General features: G+C 39.3%; 1 protein-coding gene across 3 annotated transcripts in view; it reads left to right on the top strand.

Annotated features, from left to right (window-relative positions):
• FGF12 (fibroblast growth factor 12) overlaps nucleotides 1-20,536 on the top strand; it is a 530,610-nt gene that overhangs the window by 508,010 nt on the left and 2,064 nt on the right. For all 3 annotated transcript variants that reach the window (XM_012806903.1, XM_012806902.1, XM_003792698.2), the window contains one exon: nucleotides 3,056-3,254. In XM_012806903.1, the coding sequence (XP_012662357.1) occupies nucleotides 3,056-3,254 (199 nt within the window). The remainder of the gene's footprint in view (nucleotides 1-3,055; nucleotides 3,255-20,536) is intronic.

Raw genomic sequence — 20,536 nt, forward strand, 5'->3', positions numbered from 1 at the left:
ATTAGCACGTGATACAAACAATATGGCAGTGATAGTCGATCTTGAAAGCAAGATAGCACTCTGTCCATATATTCATGACAATTTCAAAATCTCTGTCTCTTTGTCCTTCATGGTGTTTGTATCTTGAGGAGAATTCTACTCAAATGGGCGTGGGAAGGGCCCCAGCTGCATAGTTAGAGCCTGGCCAAGGAGGAAAGGACTTACCTGGACAATGATAAACCTTACAGTCCCAGAAACTGTGTAGGATATTGACGGTCTCAGTGCAGACAGAAGAGTCAGGAGGAAGCTCAGTTATGGAAGAAGGATTAAGGATCCTAGAGTATGAAACTAGGAAATTGAGGGTCAGGGAGAGGATCTCTAGAGAGAGTGGGTTGGAATCAGATAGGTTGGGGAGAGGCCGGAAGGGATCCTGAGTGATCATCTTGAGCTTGAGTAGTGTTCCAGCATTCATTTGTCATCTGGATTGAAATGGACAGAAGTTCTTAACTGTAGAGGGCAAGGCTAGGGTGGATAGGTGTTTGGAATGTGAAAAAGAATTGGTTACGTTATGACATATACAGTGATAGGACAAAAACCAGTTGTGCGAATGCTGCTAATGGATTGAATGCCCCAGAATAATTTCAGAACAAGATGCCTGGCTTCCCGTTGGAGCGTGCTGGGGTCGTGAATTACCTTTCTAATCCTCTTTAATCTGGTGGAGTAGTTACCATGAACAAAGCTCACCCTCCCAAGTTGAAAAAATTTATGGACAAGAAGTTATCATTGAAATTAAATGGTGGTGGATATGTCCAAGAAATATTGCGGGGGTTTCCTGGACGTATAATTTTCATCCCTTTATGAACCTTGTGATAGATGAATGTGTGGAGATGGCAACTACTGGGCAACAGAACATTATTGGAATGGGGGTATATGAGGAAATGGTATCATCAGTTAGAAGCCTTGGAGCGAGTGTAAGTAAAGCTGGTTCGGCCTGTTTGTGTACATTTTCATATTCAACTTTTTGTTAAGTAAAATTTTCTAAAAGACAAAATAAAATTTCAGAACACCATCAAAATATTCATATTCCATTGAAGTCAAAGTCAGCTTCAGTTGAACAACAGAAAGATTTTGGAGTAACAATTGTGAAAAACAGACCTACCATTCCATGTATCTACATATGTAATATGCCTGTGAGGGTGTTTCTGTTTCAACAGTAAATTTATATGAACTTTGTTAAGGTGCGGACCTTAACACTGGCCTGAGAGCTCAGGCTGATAGAGGTAAGCACAGTTCATGAGATGATGGTTATGTCTTCCAAATGGAATGTGACTACTAGTTAGTCTTTCAAATGGAAAAAAAAAAAAATCCCCCTTTATACTGATTATTTACTATGCTTTTTAGCTGCTGTGAACATTTGTCTACAAGTTTCTGTGTGGACACATGTTTTCATTTCTCTTAGGTATTGACCCGGAAGTAGAATTGTTGGGTCATATGGCAACTGTGTATTTAGCCTTTTAGGAATTGCCAACCTACTTTCCACAGTTGCTGTGTCATTTTATCTTTCCACTGGTTCGCCACATCCTCACCAATACTTCTTATTGTCATTGTTTCATCATCACCATCATAATGGATGTGAAGGCTGTCATGGTCATTTGCTTCTGATTCTTAAGCCACTTAGTTTATTAAAGCTTGGAGTACTCTGAGAAATCATATTTCAGGATTAATATACAAAAATTAACTTTTTATTGTTATTATTTTAATGTCTATAATCCTTTTCCATTCCCATGGTCTTAGGCTCCTATTTTGGTCTGTAACGCTGGAACCATTTCAGGGTGGGCGTGGTAGCGTGCACCTGTAGTCTCATCTAATTAGGAGGTAGAGATGGGAGTGTTGTTTGAGCCCAGGAGCTCAAGGCCAGCCATGGCAACAGACAGGGGTCGTCAAACTTTTTAAACAGGGGGCCAGTTCACTGTCTCTCACATCGTTGGAGGGCCAGACTATAGTTTAAAGGACAGGCAGTGGCTAAGCAGGACAGGCAGTGGCGGCAAAAACACCCGGCAGCCCGGATAAATGTCCTGGGCAGGCCGCATGTGGCCCGCACGCTGTAGTTTGAGGATGCCTGGATTAAGATCTTGTCTCTTGAAAACAAAGAGAGACAACAACAAAATCAAAAGAATCTTTAGCTCTGAAGGCCTTGACCGTCCTCACCTATGCATCACTTTGCTCTCTGCAAAGGAAGCCAGGAGATTAGCCTGGCAATATGGCCTGCAAGGTTATGGTTTCAACCGACTCTGCCCCTATTTTCATCAGTAACTTAATTCCAGGTTTACTTGCATGAAGTCTGAGGGCCTCACATTGAAATTCTTCCAGGATGTAGTGAAGAAGAGTTATGGGGTTGAACTAGAGAATCTTAGGTTTTCTAATGGGACTAAAACTTTTATTCCGTGTTTCATTGAGGATTTTTCATTGTAATGGCAATTTTTTTTCCTACTATGTATTCCTGTTTTTTCTAAACCCGTGATTTTGATTTTTAAGTTAAAAAATTATTTTAAGTTCTAAGAAAATTAAAGGGGAAGTTACTGACATCAGCCCAAGTGTTAAACACATTGTGTCTATACAATGCTTTTTTGTACATATGGGATAGTCCCTTCAAAAACATCTGGTAAGCCTCAGTTTACTGTGCCTGTATTTGATTTTTATCCCCACGGATGCATTCTCGTGCCTTCTTTACATGCCAACGGCAGCTACACTGAGAAATGTTCATCGCTTCAATTTGCAAAGTATTATGCCAGAATCGGGGTTCTGACTTAGCCCCAGTGGCGAATGATTTTAGCCTCCTAAGTGACTTAAGCTTGAGCAGTTGTCTTCTGTGGAATAAAGGTGGCTGGAAAGGAAATCAGGTTTCTCGATTTTGTCTGATGAATCCTTATAACCAACTGCTGATGGGAATCAGGTTCAGGTTCCTCTCCTTTGTTCTTAACAGAGGACGTGTATCTCAAGCTTGTTAGATTTAAGCATTTGCTGATTATTCATGTTTAAGTCCTTTCTCTTTTTTGTGTGTTCTTTTTCCCTTCAGGATGTTTTTACTCCAGAATGCAAATTCAAGGAATCTGTGTTTGAAAACTACTATGTGATCTATTCCTCCACACTGTACCGCCAGCAAGAATCAGGCCGAGCATGGTTTCTGGGACTCAATAAAGAAGGTCAAATCATGAAGGGGAACAGAGTGAAGAAAACCAAGCCCTCGTCACATTTTGTACCCAAACCTATTGAAGGTAGGAAGCCATTTTTTTTCTTTGTTACCTGTGTGTTGACGCTCATCGTTACCCTCATTCTTTTGCTCTGGAGGATTTGACTGGAATGCAACAAATTCGAACACAGATACAGAACAAAAATTCAGAAAACACAATAGTACCACTTCCTATTACAATAAAGAAGGAAGGAAGGAAGGAAAATTTTTACTACAAATATTTGCACTTAAAGAAAAAAAATGCCTGAATGTAGAAGATAGAAATTTCCTAAAAGTAGAAAAATAGTGATAGTTATCATCTGGCATTGTACTTTCCTTTTTTATTAAATCTAATAATGTAATTTCTCAAGATACACCCTTGAAAAGCCAATAATGCTTTTATATTTACAATATTAAATTTTATCCTGCTTATCCTTCTCTGAGCCTATAATATAGGCTCCCCTCCCATGATCATGTAATATAGAGTTCACTCATTTCCTATTGAGCATTAGAATACATAATTTTTTTTTCTCTTTTTTGCTGAGAAAGCCCACTTTCTGGCAACTGGGCTGTGTTTTCTTAGAAGTTCCTTCACTAGGATGACAGTCTATCATTAGAGTGACCACATTTCCTGAATTCATTCAAGCTTTCTGACACAAGCTAGGTAAGCAGGCGTGGTCCGGGCATTTACGAAGATAACATTTTTCTCCGAAGTCACATCATAATCTCTTAAAACATTGGCCCAGCCTCCTGGTCTGAGGAGATGACAGGGAGTTCACTGTGACTCTGGCTCGGTCTGTCTCCAACGTGTCTTGTGAGGTGTGGCCAGACAAGCCATGCCCACAGTGCCCGCTGCACAGCAGAGTGCTATGACTATGACAATCACATTTACCACCCAGCATTCGTGTCAGTCGACACTCAGCTCAAAGCCCTGGATGCCGTGTAGTCACATCACATTCACAAGTCCTGGTCTCCCTCGGGCTGCTGCCCTTGCCTGGTGCCTTTAGCTGCACAGCTCTCCCTATTCCTGCAGAATTTTCACTCTTACAGGCCACATGGGGTTCAGCCCTAACTCCGGTTTTCATCCACTAGACTCATCGGTCTGAAAAACACCTTTCAGTCCTATTAAAGAATTAATTCAGGAGTCAACACTCCTGTGATAATCTTTCTGACTTTCTTCAAATAAAAGTAAACCCCTGTCACCTTGTCATTGCATGCATCTCTCCCACAGAAACTATCGCGTCTTAAATTTGCCACTCTCTTATTTGTGGTGAGCTCACTCTGAATGCGCAGAGTGCAGACAAATGCCCAAACTTATCTGTGATGTACTCCAAGTATAGACTATGATGAGAATCACTTCCAAAGATGAAAACAAGAACTTAATTGGTTTTAGGCCAAAACCCTTTTAATTCCCTGTGAATGAATGTCGTTGCTTTTTGTCTTGGAGAACGAGTTTACGTTTTTGAACAATGGCAGCTAACAGTCTCATAAACACTGATTCTGTACAGGTGCTATTCCGAGCACATCTCAATTATTGTCTCTTGTATTTCATTCCATTTCCATGAAGTAGTTTTTAGTATCATTTTCATTTACAAATGTGGAAAATGAAGCACAGAGACATTAAGCAATTGATCTCAAATCATACCAGTCATAAGTGACAGAGCAGAAGGCACGCCACGGCTTTCTGACTTGAATAATCAATCAAGCACTCAAACCCGCTGAACACTGGTGAGACAGGCTGAGGGCTGAGAGGGGCTGGGGTGGAACCTAGGGCAGCATAACAGGACCCTGGTGAATGATTTGGGATAAATGTCTCCTGAGTGCTTTCCTTCTTTTTAATGTGGAATTTACCTGCCCCTTAGAAATAAAAGTTCTTGCAGATTAATAGACACTTTTATGTTTTTGTAACTCACCTGATAGATGGGAATTTGGTTGGTTCTCTGCCTCTTATGTGCTTTGATGTCATTATAATCCAAAACATGTAAACAATTACCAGCGAGTCTCTATCCGGTTATATTTTATAACATTACATGACTTTTAGAGGTTGCACTTGACTTTAGTGAGTCATGATTCTACTGTGTAGTGAGACCTTCTTCCTCCCTGCTGCAATCATCCACCTATTCTTGCCACCTCTACTATTATTACTATTGATAGTCTTGCTACTGCTACCTACAGTTCATGTATCAATTTACCATTTTCTAGGCAGGTTGTGTGTGATGCATTTTTGTTAAATATCACAACTGCCTTGTGTTGTTATCCTCATTTCATAGATGAGGAGACTAAAATAGTTAAGTAAGCCCATTCAAGGTCTCAGCCCTACATAAAGACAGACTGGGACTGCCATCTAGGAAGCATCTTGTTAATTCCTGTGCCCCTAACCTCTACGCTGTATCACCGATCCATCTCAGGTGCGCCTAGGAATATGTAAATACTCAAAACTTCAGTGACAGCAAAGTAGAAGTGTTATACCACGATGCAGCTTGAATAGTAAGCTGGTTTTGAACCATGCAAAATTGAGGCTGGTATACACGATAGGATCAGGAAAATACATACTGGTAGATGATAAAATAAAACAGTTAGTGGCATGCCATGTTCAAGTTAAGCAAGAAAGAAGTAAGAATACGTCACTTTTCTGACGAATTCTAACAGGTTCCTTTTCCTACTTTGCAGAAGAATTTGGACCAGATAAGATTCCTCAAGTTCTTTGGCAATGAATGACATTGTGTGGCAGTCTTCAGGAGCACTTTAGTGTAAAATCGTGTTCTTTCATGGAACCTAGCCTGGGATTTATGTATAAAAATAGTCTAAACACATTTTCTTTATTGAATCATGAATGAAGAGGACCACTTATGAGCTATTTCTCTTATAGATGATTTTCTTTCTTTTTTCTTTTGGACGAGGGACTAGGGTAAAAGCCATTCTAGCTGTACGTGTTATTTTTAAAGAAAATTTTTGATATTTTTTTCTGTAGGCCCACTAGAAAACATATAACTTTAAGACACATTTAAAAATCAAATAGAAAATGAGAGATCCATTGGGATTAGTCATCTTTCTGTTTAATGAAAAAGCTCCAATTATTTCGTATTTTGGCTTTTAAAGGAATTTTTATTTGTGAGCACGGGGACCCCACTATCAATACCGTTAACCACCCAACAGTCCAGGACTGTGAGTAAACGAGCCTCTGCTTTGTGAGTGGAATTGGCCTTTTCTGGAGGAAAAGCCAAAGTACAATGGTTTTTTTGTTGTTGTTATTGTTTTCGGTTTGGCTGTTGTTTTTCAAATATCTCTGCCTTTATCCCAGTCCAGGATTCCCAAAATTAAGCTCTGCCAGTTTGAGGATCATTAATTCCTATGCTGATGACGTGAAAATAGCCACGCACCAGCCCATTTCCCTTCACTCCTTCACCCTCAACCCGTGTTTAGAGCACAGGAGGTGTTAGAGCCCAGGAGGTGTTAGAGCACAGGAGGTGTTAATGAGGGGTTGCAGGGCGTCCATCAGACAGAGGGATGGACTTGACATTTAAGTCCGTTACTATATGTCAACCTCTCCTTACACGCGTCCCCTCCCCTGGAGTGTAAGACAACAGCACAGGCTTCATGAACCCCAGCTCTGCCCTTTCAGAGCATTGTTCGCACTGCAGAGAAGGAACTCCCCCAGATTTAACTTGTCTTGGGGACCTCCCCCTCTACCATCAGATACGGGAGCCAAAAACCATTTGACAAAGAACAAAATGCGGTCTCCTCCTTTTCTCCTCCTTCCTCATTACTCAGCTCCTGCAGGTGGTTGAGTATTCAGAATCTGGTCTGTTCCCCTGAAGAGAATGTGTGCACTTTACAAAGATTTAAGATTCAAGAGCTGAGTTCTGAAGGGAAAAAAAAGATATTTGCAAAGTAAGACCAGTACGTAGCAATTGAGAGCCATCCATCCCTAATAGAAGTATTAAACTTGGACTAAAGGAATATTCACCCATTTCCACCAATTTACTTTTTAGTAGGGAGACAGGACACTCACACACACAACTGTAGGACAGTTAATGTTATCTATTTTACTAGTTAGAACTATTGCTTTAAGCTAATGGAACCTGATTGAAGTCCCAGAAGAATAATGTAGATGAGCGTTTCCCAAACATCGGTATTAGGACCATGGGGAATGTTCTTAAAAGCTATAAATCTTAAAAAAAAAAAAAAAGTGGTGACCTCACATCTTTTGTAATATCCTGGATGCAGTTGAAACACACTCTTCTTAGTAAAGCATCACAAGAATGGAAAAAAAAATCTATAAATCTTTAGAAAGAATAACCAAAAGAATCTAATTTATTAAATCTGAGTATGTTCTAGGAACCTACATGTTTAAAAAATTGTCTGAGTGGTTCTTGCCACACCCAAAGTTGAATCTCAATTTCTATTCTAGGCTCAATCTCTTGTTTCTAAACACATTTTTGTTAAATCTGTTCATAGCTAATTTAAATTCATTCACATTATTGTGCTCAGTGTGTTAGAGTAAGCATAATAAAATATAAATCCTCTGCCCATCATAGAATTAAACATGTTACATTTTTATGTTTCTTATTACTATTAAGATACATATGTTTAAGTGCAGAGTTAAAGGGTGAGTAGAGCTAATACCATTGTTTTAATACACTTTATTTCTGAAGTCAAGTAACCAAGGATACAGAAATGTCTAATTCTTCTGATCAAAGTTTTGGCAATGATTTGCTAGGGAACTTTGAGAAAATAATTTACCTTTTTCAACCTTAAGTCATCTCTAAAGATGAAGTCAATTATAAATTCCATCTGTTTCACAGGAATAAGATGAAGATTAGACATGGTGCAAAAGTTTGATTTCTCAAGAGAATTCTGTCAGCTCAAATGTAAAGTGCCTTTTTTCATTTTCCCTTGGAACATGGGCATTGTCTTATTGTGTTGTGTATTGAGGAAAGGCTGTGAGTTATGGCCTTGCATGAGAAATTATAAGCAATGAAATTTGATTTTGGAAGAACAATAATAATCACTTCAACACCTGTATAATAAGACACCAAAGGAAAAAACGAATCAGGAGCCCTGATGTGCAAATCTCTACCTGGGAGGACACTAATGGCAAATTGATTATGATATTTTATTTTCAATAAACTGGAAAGAAATGTAAAGGCTTATTCTTCAAAATCCTCTTTTGGACCCAACCATACTAAAAGACAAAAATAGAAAAATGGAATAAATTAAAAAGTACCTTCCATGCTGTTGATTATTTCAATTACAGAAGAGATAACAATTCTCTCTCTCTCCCCTTGGGTTTCAGATCTCTGCCAGCCTGTGACACATTCCTTCTGAAAACCTTTGCTTTCGAAGCAACTTTTTGCTGGTTTCTGAATATAGTCTGTAAACGAACTCCCGTGCCTTTTTCCTACAAATATTACTTCTTTCTAAGAAGCTATACAGTAGAACCTCCATAGCTGACCACCTCCTTACACTGACCACCTCCTTAAATTGACCCAATGTTCATAGACCGGACATGCAACACCTATGTATAGCAGCAGGCCTGGTTCTACTTTATAGTCACAATGTCTCTTAACTCTTTCTAATAAAATAGTTACAGAAACTAGATGCATTTCTATGGCAATGCACTGCTTCCAAACCAGCATTTAAAATTCTCCTGCAGTTCCTAAGGAACTGCATGTGACATTAATTTAGGTGTGAAATTGCTTCATGTTAATTGCCCACGCCCTTCGATGATCTGCTGTTAAGACAATTAAATATCTTTAATGGTACATTAACGAACAGAGCAATCTAACCTTTCCACTTTTTGAAAATTACAGAGGGCCAGGGAAAATGCAATTAAATTCATGGTTATAGAAAATTAATCATAGTTTATTCTTCTTTGATGGAAACTGATAAAGAACGGGAGTTCTTTATAGAGGGGGATTTATGAGTTTTATTTAAAACAGAAGTTATCCCGTCTTCACTGGGAAAACAGAATTTGCACTGACTCCAGTGGCCTTCCACACGGGGTATCCAACTCACCAGTTCAGAGCAATATTGGCACTCAGAGATTTGCACCTAGTTCTTCTCATTACGACCCAGACTCACAGTTTTCAAATGTCTGCCAAGAATCTAGCAGCAGTGTAAAAGTTACGACTGTGGCAGCCGCACTACTTTATATGCCGTTTGCACTTTACCTTGTCATTTTCAACATACTTTCCTAACTAAAGTATCTTTGCTGGTCACTAAAACCTGGCCTTATGCAGGTTAAGATTTATTATCCTTATTTTAAACATGAGAAAACTGTCTTGAAGAGAGGTTAAGTAACTGACTCAGGTGCATACGGCTAGAAGTTGTCAAAATTACCGTCAGAACTGTTATCTTTGGACGTCACACCTCATGCTTTTTCTACTAGAAATGTGTGTGTGTGTTGTGTAAATGGGCTTTGCATTAAAGCTGTTTGCTGTAGGTATTTCATCAGTTGTGTGTTTGTGTGTGTTTCTTCTTATGAAGCAGGAGCTGCAGGGCAGGACTCAAATATGTATTTTCTGGAAAGCTACCCAGATGATGCCCGTGAAAGAATTAAAGACAGCAGCTCTCCAAGTTGGTTGTGCATCAGAAGCACCTGGGGGGAGGGGCTACGAAAGAGGCGCTTGCTAATTCTGTAGGTGTGTGTCAGTTCAAAAATTTGCATTTCTTTTGCTGTTTTTTTGTTTTTTTTTTTTGAGAAAGGATCTCTCTCTGTTGCCCAAGGTAGACTGCAGTGGCAGTGGCATCAAACCTTAATTCCACTTCAAACTCCTGAGCTCATGCAGTCTTCCCTCCCACTTCAGCCTCCTGAGTAGCTGGGATTACAACACAGCCTGGCTAATTTTTCTATTTTTTGTGCAGACAGGATCTTGCTATGTTGCTCAGTCTGGTCTTGAACGTCTAGGCTCAAGACATCCTTCTGCCTCTGTCTCCCAAAGTGCTAGGCTTATGGTCATAAGCCACTATGACTGACCAAGAATTGTCAGAATTTGGTGGTTAGCAGTACGTACTTAAAGAACCACTAAGTTAAGGAATCACTGGATGCAGTGGTCCTTAGAATCTCTTTCTTTTAGCCTATAATTTACCATGTGTGTATAGAGGGAAAGGAAAGAGTGGTAGTTAACTTTCTTGGTTTATTTTCTTTTCCATTGGTTATTCTTATGTCTATGAAGATGACTATCAGCTGAAGTTGCCACAAAGAACCTGGCTGAGAAGATTTAATAGCAGGGATTTATTAAAACATCTGCAAGCAGATGGGCTGCCACCAACGTGGCGTCAGCACTGAATTAGGGTAGGGGAGTTCTTTTGTGTGTGGTTGAGTCCTGTTTGGTGAACATTCTGGCATCATCCAGGACATGGTATGTTAGTTAAGGAGGTCCTGGGCATCGCAGCTGTCACACAGTGGCTGGAGATGTGGTGTGAAAGACCAACAGCCGTCTGTTGGAGGCTGTGAATCTTCTACAAGCTGGACGGAATGCATAATAGAACCAGAAGAAATACAGCAAGTTTTAATCTTTGCTTAATAAATGTCTAGATCAGTGATTTTTCAACAGGTGGGCTGCAGAAGTTTTTAAAGGTCATTAATTAAATTATTTTTAAAGATGTTCAAAGCACTATAAATATATTTTTTTCTTTACCCTTTTTTTTTTTTGATTAACATAAGTGCACTACAGATGTTTAACTATAGGTTCAAGTATGCCTGAGATAGAAAAGCTTGAAAAACACTGGTCTAGACCCATCAGTGATAGAGAAAGACTAGGAAGTCCTATTTGCCTAGGAGTGGCTAAACCACTGGAGATAGAAAAGGACTAACGAGTCCAACTCTATTCTTTACTTAATGAGTGTTCAAATCCCCTGGAGGTAGAGATTTATGAGTGTTCAAATCCCCCGGAGGTAGAGATTTAGAGGGTGTTTGGACCTCCAGGAGGTAGAGAAAGACTAATAATGATGCATATTATTTTATTATCCAAAGCTCAGGACGCTGGATTCATTGCTTTATATTTTCTGATCCGTTCTAACCGTGCATGGATACATTTTAGGGGACTCACCACAAGGTCGGAACTTTGGAGAAAGTAAAGCTTCGCTGGCTTCAAAAATTTAAGACAGTTCAGTTTTATGCCAATCACAGACTTCTGAAGTTATAATGTAGCATAGTAGATGGGAATATATTCATTTGGAAAATAAGAATAGAACACCTACTAAGTGTCCTTTACTGTTCTAATGGGAATGTAAGTGGCACACAAGAAAAAAAAGACTTTCATGGCATTTGTATAGAAATGGATGGGTAAATATACAACTAAGAAGATAAATATTTTTAAACTATCACTAGAAATTAGTTCCAAGAAGGGCTATTTTTAAATAGGGCAAACAAGATAACTCTCTTAGGGAAGAGGAATGAACAGGAATTTGAATGAAATTTAATAGTAAATCGTGCAAAGATGTGGGTGAAAGTTTTTATAGGCAAAATTAAAAATATTCCAAAGTCTCTGATAGAATCCAAGTGTGTCTAATTATGAGCAGGAAAGGCAGATTGATTAGACAGAGCGATAAATGGTAGGAGATGCAGTTAGAGGAGTAAGCCAGGGGCATAGAGATTGAGACCTTGTGGCCACTGTCATGACTTTGGATTTTATAGCTAATGCGATTTTATAGATTTGTCCATCCAGGGTTGCAGGGAAATCAGGCAAGATGGTGGTAGCTTGACCTGTAGGGTTTTATAACAAGGTGGCAGAATGACTTTGGATTTGTTCTGAAGTTAGACTTGCTGCAGCTCAGTGATGACCTGGATGTAGGTTCTTAGATAACGAGAGACATCAGTGATTTTTAGGATGTTGGGCATGACCAACTCAGTGAAAAATGGGGTATGTTCAAAAAATCCGAAAAGAGGAGTGAGTTTTGTCACCTGTAATAAAGTGGCAAAAGGCCTGTGTTACAGGTTTGAGATGCTTATGAGAAAACCAAGTAGGGATTGACACCAAATAGGAAGTTAATCAGTGCAAGCATGATGTTCAAAAAATTGGGGGCCGTTTATACATATCTCAGCTGCTCAAAGATGACATTTTGAAACTACACCAGGCCATCACAGTCTCAACACCATTGACATTTTGGGTTGGGTAATTCTGGATTTTTTTTGACAGAGTGTCACTCTGGCACCCTGTATAGAGTGCAGTGGTGTCATAGCTCACAACAAACTCAAATTCTTAGGCTCAAGTGATCCTCTTGCCTCAGTCTTTTTTTTTTTTTTTTTTCCTTTTAGTAGAGCCTGGGGTTTCACTCTTGCTTAGCTGGTCATGAACTCCTAAGCTCAAGCAATCCACCCACCTCAGCCTTCCAGAGTGCTGGGACTACAGACATGAGCCACTGTACCCAGCCTGGATGATTCTTTCTTGCTGGAGAGGTTTCTGTACAGTTTAAGATATTTAGCAACATCTATAACCTCTACATACAAGGTGCCAATAGCAAATCTCCCAGTCCAGTTGTGACAGCCATATCCCAGACATTGTTAGATGTCCAGTAGGGACAAATTCACCCCTGAGAACCACTGCCCTAGGCAATATGACTACATTTTAAAGGAGGACACTATTTTGATTGGGAAAGTTCTGCTATTGTATAGAACTATCTCACGTTCAGAAGAGTAGTAACACCAATGATTCTGTCCCATCACTATCATGGTGACACACGGTGGGAAGAGGACTGTGCTGGGTTGAAAACCACTAAATAAAATGAATGTAGATGCTGACATGCCCCTGAGAAACCCTAACATTTACTCAGAAAAGATCTTGCAAAGGAGAGTAAGAGTCAACAGTGAGTTAGCAGGAAAGGGGGCTATTATGATTGATGTTTAGAAAACAAGTGAAAACATTTGGTCAGAAGGGAGGGATGAGTCAACTCTATCAAACACAGCCTGATTGACTGTGAGCGGCTGAATGAGAATTAATTATGGAGTTTGTAACTTTGGTCAGTCAGAACTTGACAGCGATTTTAGTCAGATAGGGAGAACTAAGTCTGACTTGAATGGATCCAAATTATACCTGGAGGCAAAGGAAAGAAAGTGTTAGTACATGACAATCTTGAGATGGTCTTGTATTAAGAGAGGAGTGAGGATAGGAGGGGGAGCTGGTGAGAAGCTGACAGTGAAGGGGGAGGCTGTTTGTTTTTAAAGCTGTCAGAAGACATGTATATGCTGATGGGAACATTCTGGGATGAGTAAAGGTTAGTATTACAGGAGAGAGGGACTCTGTGAAAAGCTGAGTATGGGAGATGGGACCCATTCCCAGGGGAGCTCTGGATTTAACTGGGGAGGAGAGAGTGCCAACACTGTGTCCAGGAAGCCAGGCACATGAGGGAGGGCCGACGTGTGTGCATTGGTGATTCTGTGGTGAATAACAAGTTAAGTTATTTATTGCTTAGAAAAAAAAAATGAATAGAAAGAGGAAGGTAGGAAGGAAAGAAGAAGGACGCACCAAAAGAAAGTGGGCAGGCTCATTACCTGAGTCTGAGGATGGGGGAAGGAGATGTTGGACATTCACAAAGGCAGATGAGGGTGTGGAATAAGTCACCTACGAGAACTGGGACAGAACACCGGCCAGAGAGATGCGGCAGGATTCCAGAAAGTGCTGAGCGCCCCCCAAGGTTAGGGCCAAGGTTGTGACTTGAGGCCAGTGGACACAGTATTATGTTTTTCAGCATATTCAGACATATTCAACTGCTTGGTGATAAGCCTAGAGCAGGGACACAGGAGTTAATCGCACGTGGATTTGAATGTTGACTGTGTCCTGGATGGATGTGCTACTTTGAATGAATTACCCTTTGTTCCCCTGACTGCCAGAGAGGCCGAGAAGAGTACCTAGTTCCTAACTTTTCACATCATTTAAAAACTGTGTATGTGACGTGCGGGCATACAGTCAGTGTCCGATTAATAATACATGTTATCATGAGGGTGACTACTACTTAACACGGGAGTGCCCTGGGACGGTACCTCCCACCTTGCTTATTATAGCTGTCTGCTTTATAAATAGCAGAAATGCCCAAGATTTTACTTTACATTTTTTAGGAGAAATTTATGATAACTAATTTAAAAATGAGTGTTGAAGGTTAAAAGTTGTAAACAAGGAATCTGCACTACCACATTGGCAAAGAAAGCCTGCGTATTCCAGTAACTGCATTTGCAACGCAGGCACCAGTGAAAAGAATTAATAGAAAATATTAAATGGAAAGCTTACCCTGAAAAACCCATGCTTAATCCTATAGAGAAAAAATGCAGTTTAAAAATAAAACTTCAAAGCTGAGCCATATATACTTGGTATTTCTTCTTTATGAGAGCATAATCTTTCACGTAAAAATAAAGCAAAAAATAAATGCACAGAGCAAATATCATATATTGTCACAAAGGTAGTAGCTTAGGGTCACTGTGACCAAGTGTAGCATTTTATTTGTATTACCAGAAGTGAAGGGCTTTCTCCGGATAAACTATCAGTGCCTGCTGAGACAGCTGTGAGAATGACAAGTCACTAGGTAACAAGTGTCCACTGTACAGGTGTGTTCTGCTCATATCAAAGGGTTAAACTGGAGGTTTCTAGCAGGTGTTGTGCTTCAAGTAGTACATGATGTAGGCTGCGTGATTAGAAACCTCTGCTTGTCCTTGTGTCTAAAAATGGGGAGGAACACTCATCAAATCTCTCCACCTCCTTTTGACTCAGAAAGCTGGGCTGAATCCCTCGGCTTCAATCTAATACAGATCTAGCAAACTCAAAAGCACGAATAGAAGAATACTGAAGAAGGAGACAGAGAAAAAGAAATTGAGATATAGAAAAGAACTGAGATAAGAGCATGCTTTGATTTGAAGAAAGGGTTCTAAGGAACGCACAAGAAACCCTTTCCCTTTCACTTCACCTCTTTTTAGCATCTGTCCAAAATTATGATGTCAACACACGCTAGAGGAACAGCAATATTTCATGTCAGAATATCCCATGAGGTAGGAAAGGAAGAGCAAGTACTTCCTCTCCTACTTTATATGCCTGACAGATGAACAGAAAGAAGGCAAGCAACTTGATCATGGACCACCCAGAAAAGCCAGATAATAGGAATTAGTCATTGTTAATCGTTCAGGTACACTGTTCTGGACACTGAATATCCTTGAAACTTTGTTTAACAAAATACTGTTAATTGCAAATCACAAAGAAACAAAATGAAGAATTAATTCCATAACTACTATCAGTCAAGTCGTACCTCCTGCTGAAAACAAAATATGCATCATATATGTAGTCTACAAGGTCCTGCATGAGACATGGTTAATTAGTAACATCTCCGATTGCTAAAATTAGAGGATTTGTTTCAAATTGTCATATAGGAAGCACCCCTTTATCTGAATTTCTGTGAAACAGGATTGGGGAACTGGGAAGACCAGAAAGATAGGGAGTTTCTGTTTGTTTGGTTTGTTTTGTTTAATTTCGCTTTCACTTTACCAGCTTGGAAATTACCTTTCATCAAAAGAACTGCAATATCCGATTTTGCTCTCATAGCTGAGGTGAGCTAGCATGTAGAGTGCAAGTAAAAAAAATTCAAGAAAAGAAAAGAGATTAAAAAAACAATTCTAGAGCCTCCTAAGGCAAAGTAAATCTATTCCTAACAAATACAATATCTCATAACAGAAAAGATGGAAAAGCTCCTTCCTGAAATAACATTGAACTTTGAGCTACTACAAATAAAGAGACGGGATCTGTCTGGTTAATCGTAGGACTTGATTATTAGGAAGAAAAGACCTTAATCTGACATAGAACAGGAAAATTTTCAGAACTACCATTTAGGAACTGCAAAAGAGATGTAACGTATGAGGATCAACGCCTAGACAGTTTCCTACACATGGCTATTAAGAGTTCCCACAAACTGCTTAAGAGTATGTGATTGGAGATTAATATCAAGACTCCAAGTTATAGTACTGATAGTTGTATAAAATTATGACTAATTTTTACTATAAAGTATATGTGATTCTCATTTTATGTGTGCCATTAGTAATTCTTAATTTATCATTTGTTGTTTGTCTGGGCTTCTTAACTGCTGAATTAAGTTTCCCCTACAATGAAAGGACATTTGATTTAGCTTGACCAAAGGAATCCCACCTTTCAATTGCAGTGACAATTGTGATACATGAATTGGGTAAATAAGATAAGCAATGGGCCCTCATGTATAACATGTTTTCTGCTAGAGTCGTGCCTAAGAAACTAAGATTGTGTTTGCAAAGCCCCAGAACGACTCACAAGTGTCAATGGACTTTCTTATGGAATCCATGCAGTAAGACTCATTTTGACTGATTTTTCTTAACTGAACTGGCCAGTTGCGTTTATATCATGTAAATACAAACTTTTTTTGATAAAGAAATTGAATTAATAGATTCTTCCCTCTAGACTCGTGTAGTTGATGAACGTAGTATTAACTCTTCATTCACTACCAAATTTACTCGGATGCAATATGGAAGATCATGGTTTCAGTTTTCTGGCCTGAAATCCACACGTAGCCCTGTCAGTCTTCACCACCACCCCATTTACCGCATCCTTAGGTGTCTGTTTTTACTCTTAGAGCACTCAGGACTAGCTACATTTTAAGTGCTCAATAGCCAAATATGATTAAATGGATTATTGGGCAACCCAGTTCTCAGATGTTCTTATGGGATTCTTCCATTCTCTCCCTGACCCTCTATCCTCTCAGTTACAGCTCAGCTGCCTCCTCAGTAATACTGTCCTAAAACTGGTCCTCTTGACAACTGGACTGGGGAATTGTTGGCTCTTCCCATGTCAAAAGGACACTATTGCTTAGAATAGTCACTTCTTTGCTCATAGCTTACACTCAGCACAGTATTTTTTTTTTTTTTGGCATAGTAAAATATAATAATATAAAATTGACTATTTTAACCATTTTAAAGTATACATTTCAGTGCCATTAAGTACATTGAGATTGTTGTGTCATAGCATCACTGCTATCCATCTCCAGAGCCTTCTTATCGTCCCCAACTGAAACACACCAACTCCCCATCCCTGTCTCCCCACAGCCCCTAGAAACCACCATTTCACTTTCTACCTCCATGAATTTGACTACTCTAAGGATCTCAAATATTTGGTATCACATAATATTTAGCTTCTTGTGACTGGCTCATTTGACTTGGGTACAATTTCTTCAAGGTTCACTGGTGCTGTGTAGTATGTGTCAGAATTTCTTTTCTTTTCCAGGCCAAATAATAATCCATGATATAGTTTATACCACATTATATTTATCCATTCATTTGTGAGTGGATGCTTTGGTGCTTCCATCTTTAGGTTATTGTGAATAATGCTGCTTTGAATGTGGGTGTCCCAATGTATGTATAAGTTTCTGCTTGCTTTTGAGTAATACACATATGCAGAGATGGAATTGCTAGGTCACATGGTAATTCTATGTTTAAATTGTTAGTGAATCAACATAGCATTTTCCACATTGCCTGTACCATTTCACATTCCAAGCAACAGCGGACAAGGATTTCAGTTGCTTCACGTATTCCCCAACACTTGTCACTTTCTGGGTTTTGAGGGTGTGTGTGTGTGCGTATATGTCTGCGGGTGTGTGTGTGTGCATATATGTCTGCGGGTGTGTGTGCGTATATGTCTGCGGGTGTGTGTGTGTGTGTGTGTGCGCGCATATATGTCTGCGGGGGTGTGTGTGTGTGTGTGTGCATATATGTCTGCGTGTGTGTGTGTGTGTGTGTGTGTGGATAACAGTCATGCGTTTGCTTTCATTACCATTTCCAGATAACATTAGGTATATTTAGTAGAGAGAAAGTCAACATAAATCTCAGTTAACATGTGGACATAATAAATTAGACATTGATATGTCTAGTTGTTAGTACCTTGTTTATTTCATGAGTTGTGGCTTTTCTGATTTCTTTTTGTTTGTTTGTTTGTTTGTTTGAGACAGAGTCTCACTTTGTCACCCTCAGTAGAGTACTATGGCATCAGAGCTCACTCTTGGACTTAAGCCATTCTTTGCCTCAGCCTCCCAAATAAGTGGGACTATAAGTACCCATCACAATACCCGGCTATTTTTAGAGGTGGGGGGTCACTCTAGCTCAGGCTGGTCTCCAATCTGTGAGCTCAGGCAATCCACCTGCCTTGGCCTCCTAAGCTGCTGGGATTACAGGCGTGAGCCACCGAGCCCGGCTGGCTTTTCTGATTTTATTAAGAACTCTCGATGAGTACTTTGAAACTCTGTGTTTTTATCCTGGCTCTGCTACTACTTCCATCTCACTTTAGTGAAGTTGCTTAGTTTCTTTTTTATTTAAAAATGGGGATGATAATTTCTTATGTGTTATATTCAATGGGTCATTATCCAATTAATCAATTTAAAATTGAATACTTTGAAATGATAGATTTATTTAAGTGATTAATCATTAGGGCTACTGAATATATCACAGTGATTTCAATTTACACATTGGTCATGTAATGTGTTTTATAGAACATGTGTGCCTTCTTTTTTCTTCTTTTATTTTGTCTTATTATTTATTGTGTATCAGACAGATAACAATTGTATAGTCTTAATACAATTATCAAAGGAATATTTCTGAAGGGAAATGCTTTGTTCTTTCTTTCTTTGATTTCTAATTAGATTATGTCTTTTGATAACATGTTAATTAAACATTTTTATTGAGATTTATACCCATTGATATGTCAGCTTCTTAAATTAGATGTAGTACTTAATCCTAGGACCTACAAATAATAGTGAAATTAAATTAAGTCTATTGGTTTGACCAAGATTTTGCTGTCTTTTCCTTCCTTCCTTCCTTTCTTGTTTTTTTAAGAATTGCATATAATTCCTAAAATGACCCAAGTTTGCATTCTCTAAGCATTCAGTTCTTCTTGTAAACAGAAATATAAAAACTCAAATACCTATTTGGCTAATTGGAGAAAAGGGATGTTTTTATCAGTGAAATGGAAAATCCACCTATTATTCTTCATTTTCCAACCACAGTAGAACTTCTGTAAGTTGACCACCCAAGAGGCTGTAACAAACTGGCCAACATACAGAGGTGGTCAACATAAGGAACCAGGCCTGCTGTACTGATGTGCACATGTGGCACATGTCCAGTCCATGAATATGAGGTCAACTTGAGGAGGTGGTCAATGTAGGGAGGTGCTCAACTTATTCAGAACCCTGAACCTTGTTACTCCATTTAATGGAAATATTGGGCATATTGGGAAGTTAGTGATTGAATTGTCCTAGAAGAAGAGCAATTACATATCTTCCTATGACCCTGGAAAATTTTGTTCTTTTTGAAATCCTGCAGATTTTCAGATGTCAATTTGGGCAACCTCTCTGGGGACTCAGTGCCAGGATGGCCAGCAGAGTTAAGTTATGGGGAAAGTTCCCTGCAGCAGTGATCGTTAATATAATGGTAACATTGTGTGTTGTCACAACACTTACATGCATTGAAAAATAGCAAAAAAAGAAAAAATAAGATAAAGGTCCAAATGAATGTCTTGGGTATCACCTATTGTAGAAGAAACCTAGAAAGGAAATTACCTCTGAGGTGAAGTTTAAGAAATTTGCAGATCATATTCTTTATTTTTTATTTTTTTTATTTTTTAGAGACAGAGTCTCACTTTGTCACCCTTGGTAGAGTGCTGTAGCATCACAGCTCACAGCAACCTCCAGGTCTTGGGCTTAGGAGATTCTCTTGCCTCAGCTTCTTGAGTAGCTGGGACCACAGGCGCCCACCACAATGCCCAGCTATTTTTGTTGTTGTTGCAGTTTGGCTGGGGCTGGGTTTGAACCTGCCACCCTTGGTATATGGGGCTGGTGCCCTACTCACTGAGCCACAGACCCTCTTTATTTAAAAAAAAAAAAAAAAAGAAAAGAAAGGATTTTTTTCATCCATGGAGATTCTGATTTAGCAGTCTCCGGGTGGGGGGCTGGGGAAGCACAGGCCTTTTCACAGCTGATTAGGTGACAGTGTTGGGAAAAAACAGCTTTATGGCATCATATGATTAGCTTTCCAACTGAACCACCTCGTTACTCCTTGAGTTCTGTGTATTAAGCGGTTATATGTAAATGGAAATACATTGTACCAGTGAAACTTTTAATTTTGGAGGTTTGGATGCTTTGTTTATAACAGAAATACAGTTGAGAGTTATTAAACGTGAGGAAGTTCAACATTACAACAGGATTGTTGATAAAGATTTTCTATTTTTGTTAAAAAAGAAAAAAATGAAAACTTGGGCTCGGCGCCTATAGCTCAACCGGCTAAGGCGCCAGCCACGTACACCTAAGGTGGCGGGTTCGAATCCCCAGCCCGGACCC

Source organism: Otolemur garnettii, unplaced genomic scaffold (assembly GCF_000181295.1).
Source record: "Otolemur garnettii isolate 467f Iridium unplaced genomic scaffold, OtoGar3 scaffold00060, whole genome shotgun sequence".
In the NCBI taxonomy this organism is placed as follows: Eukaryota; Metazoa; Chordata; class Mammalia; order Primates; family Galagidae; genus Otolemur; species Otolemur garnettii.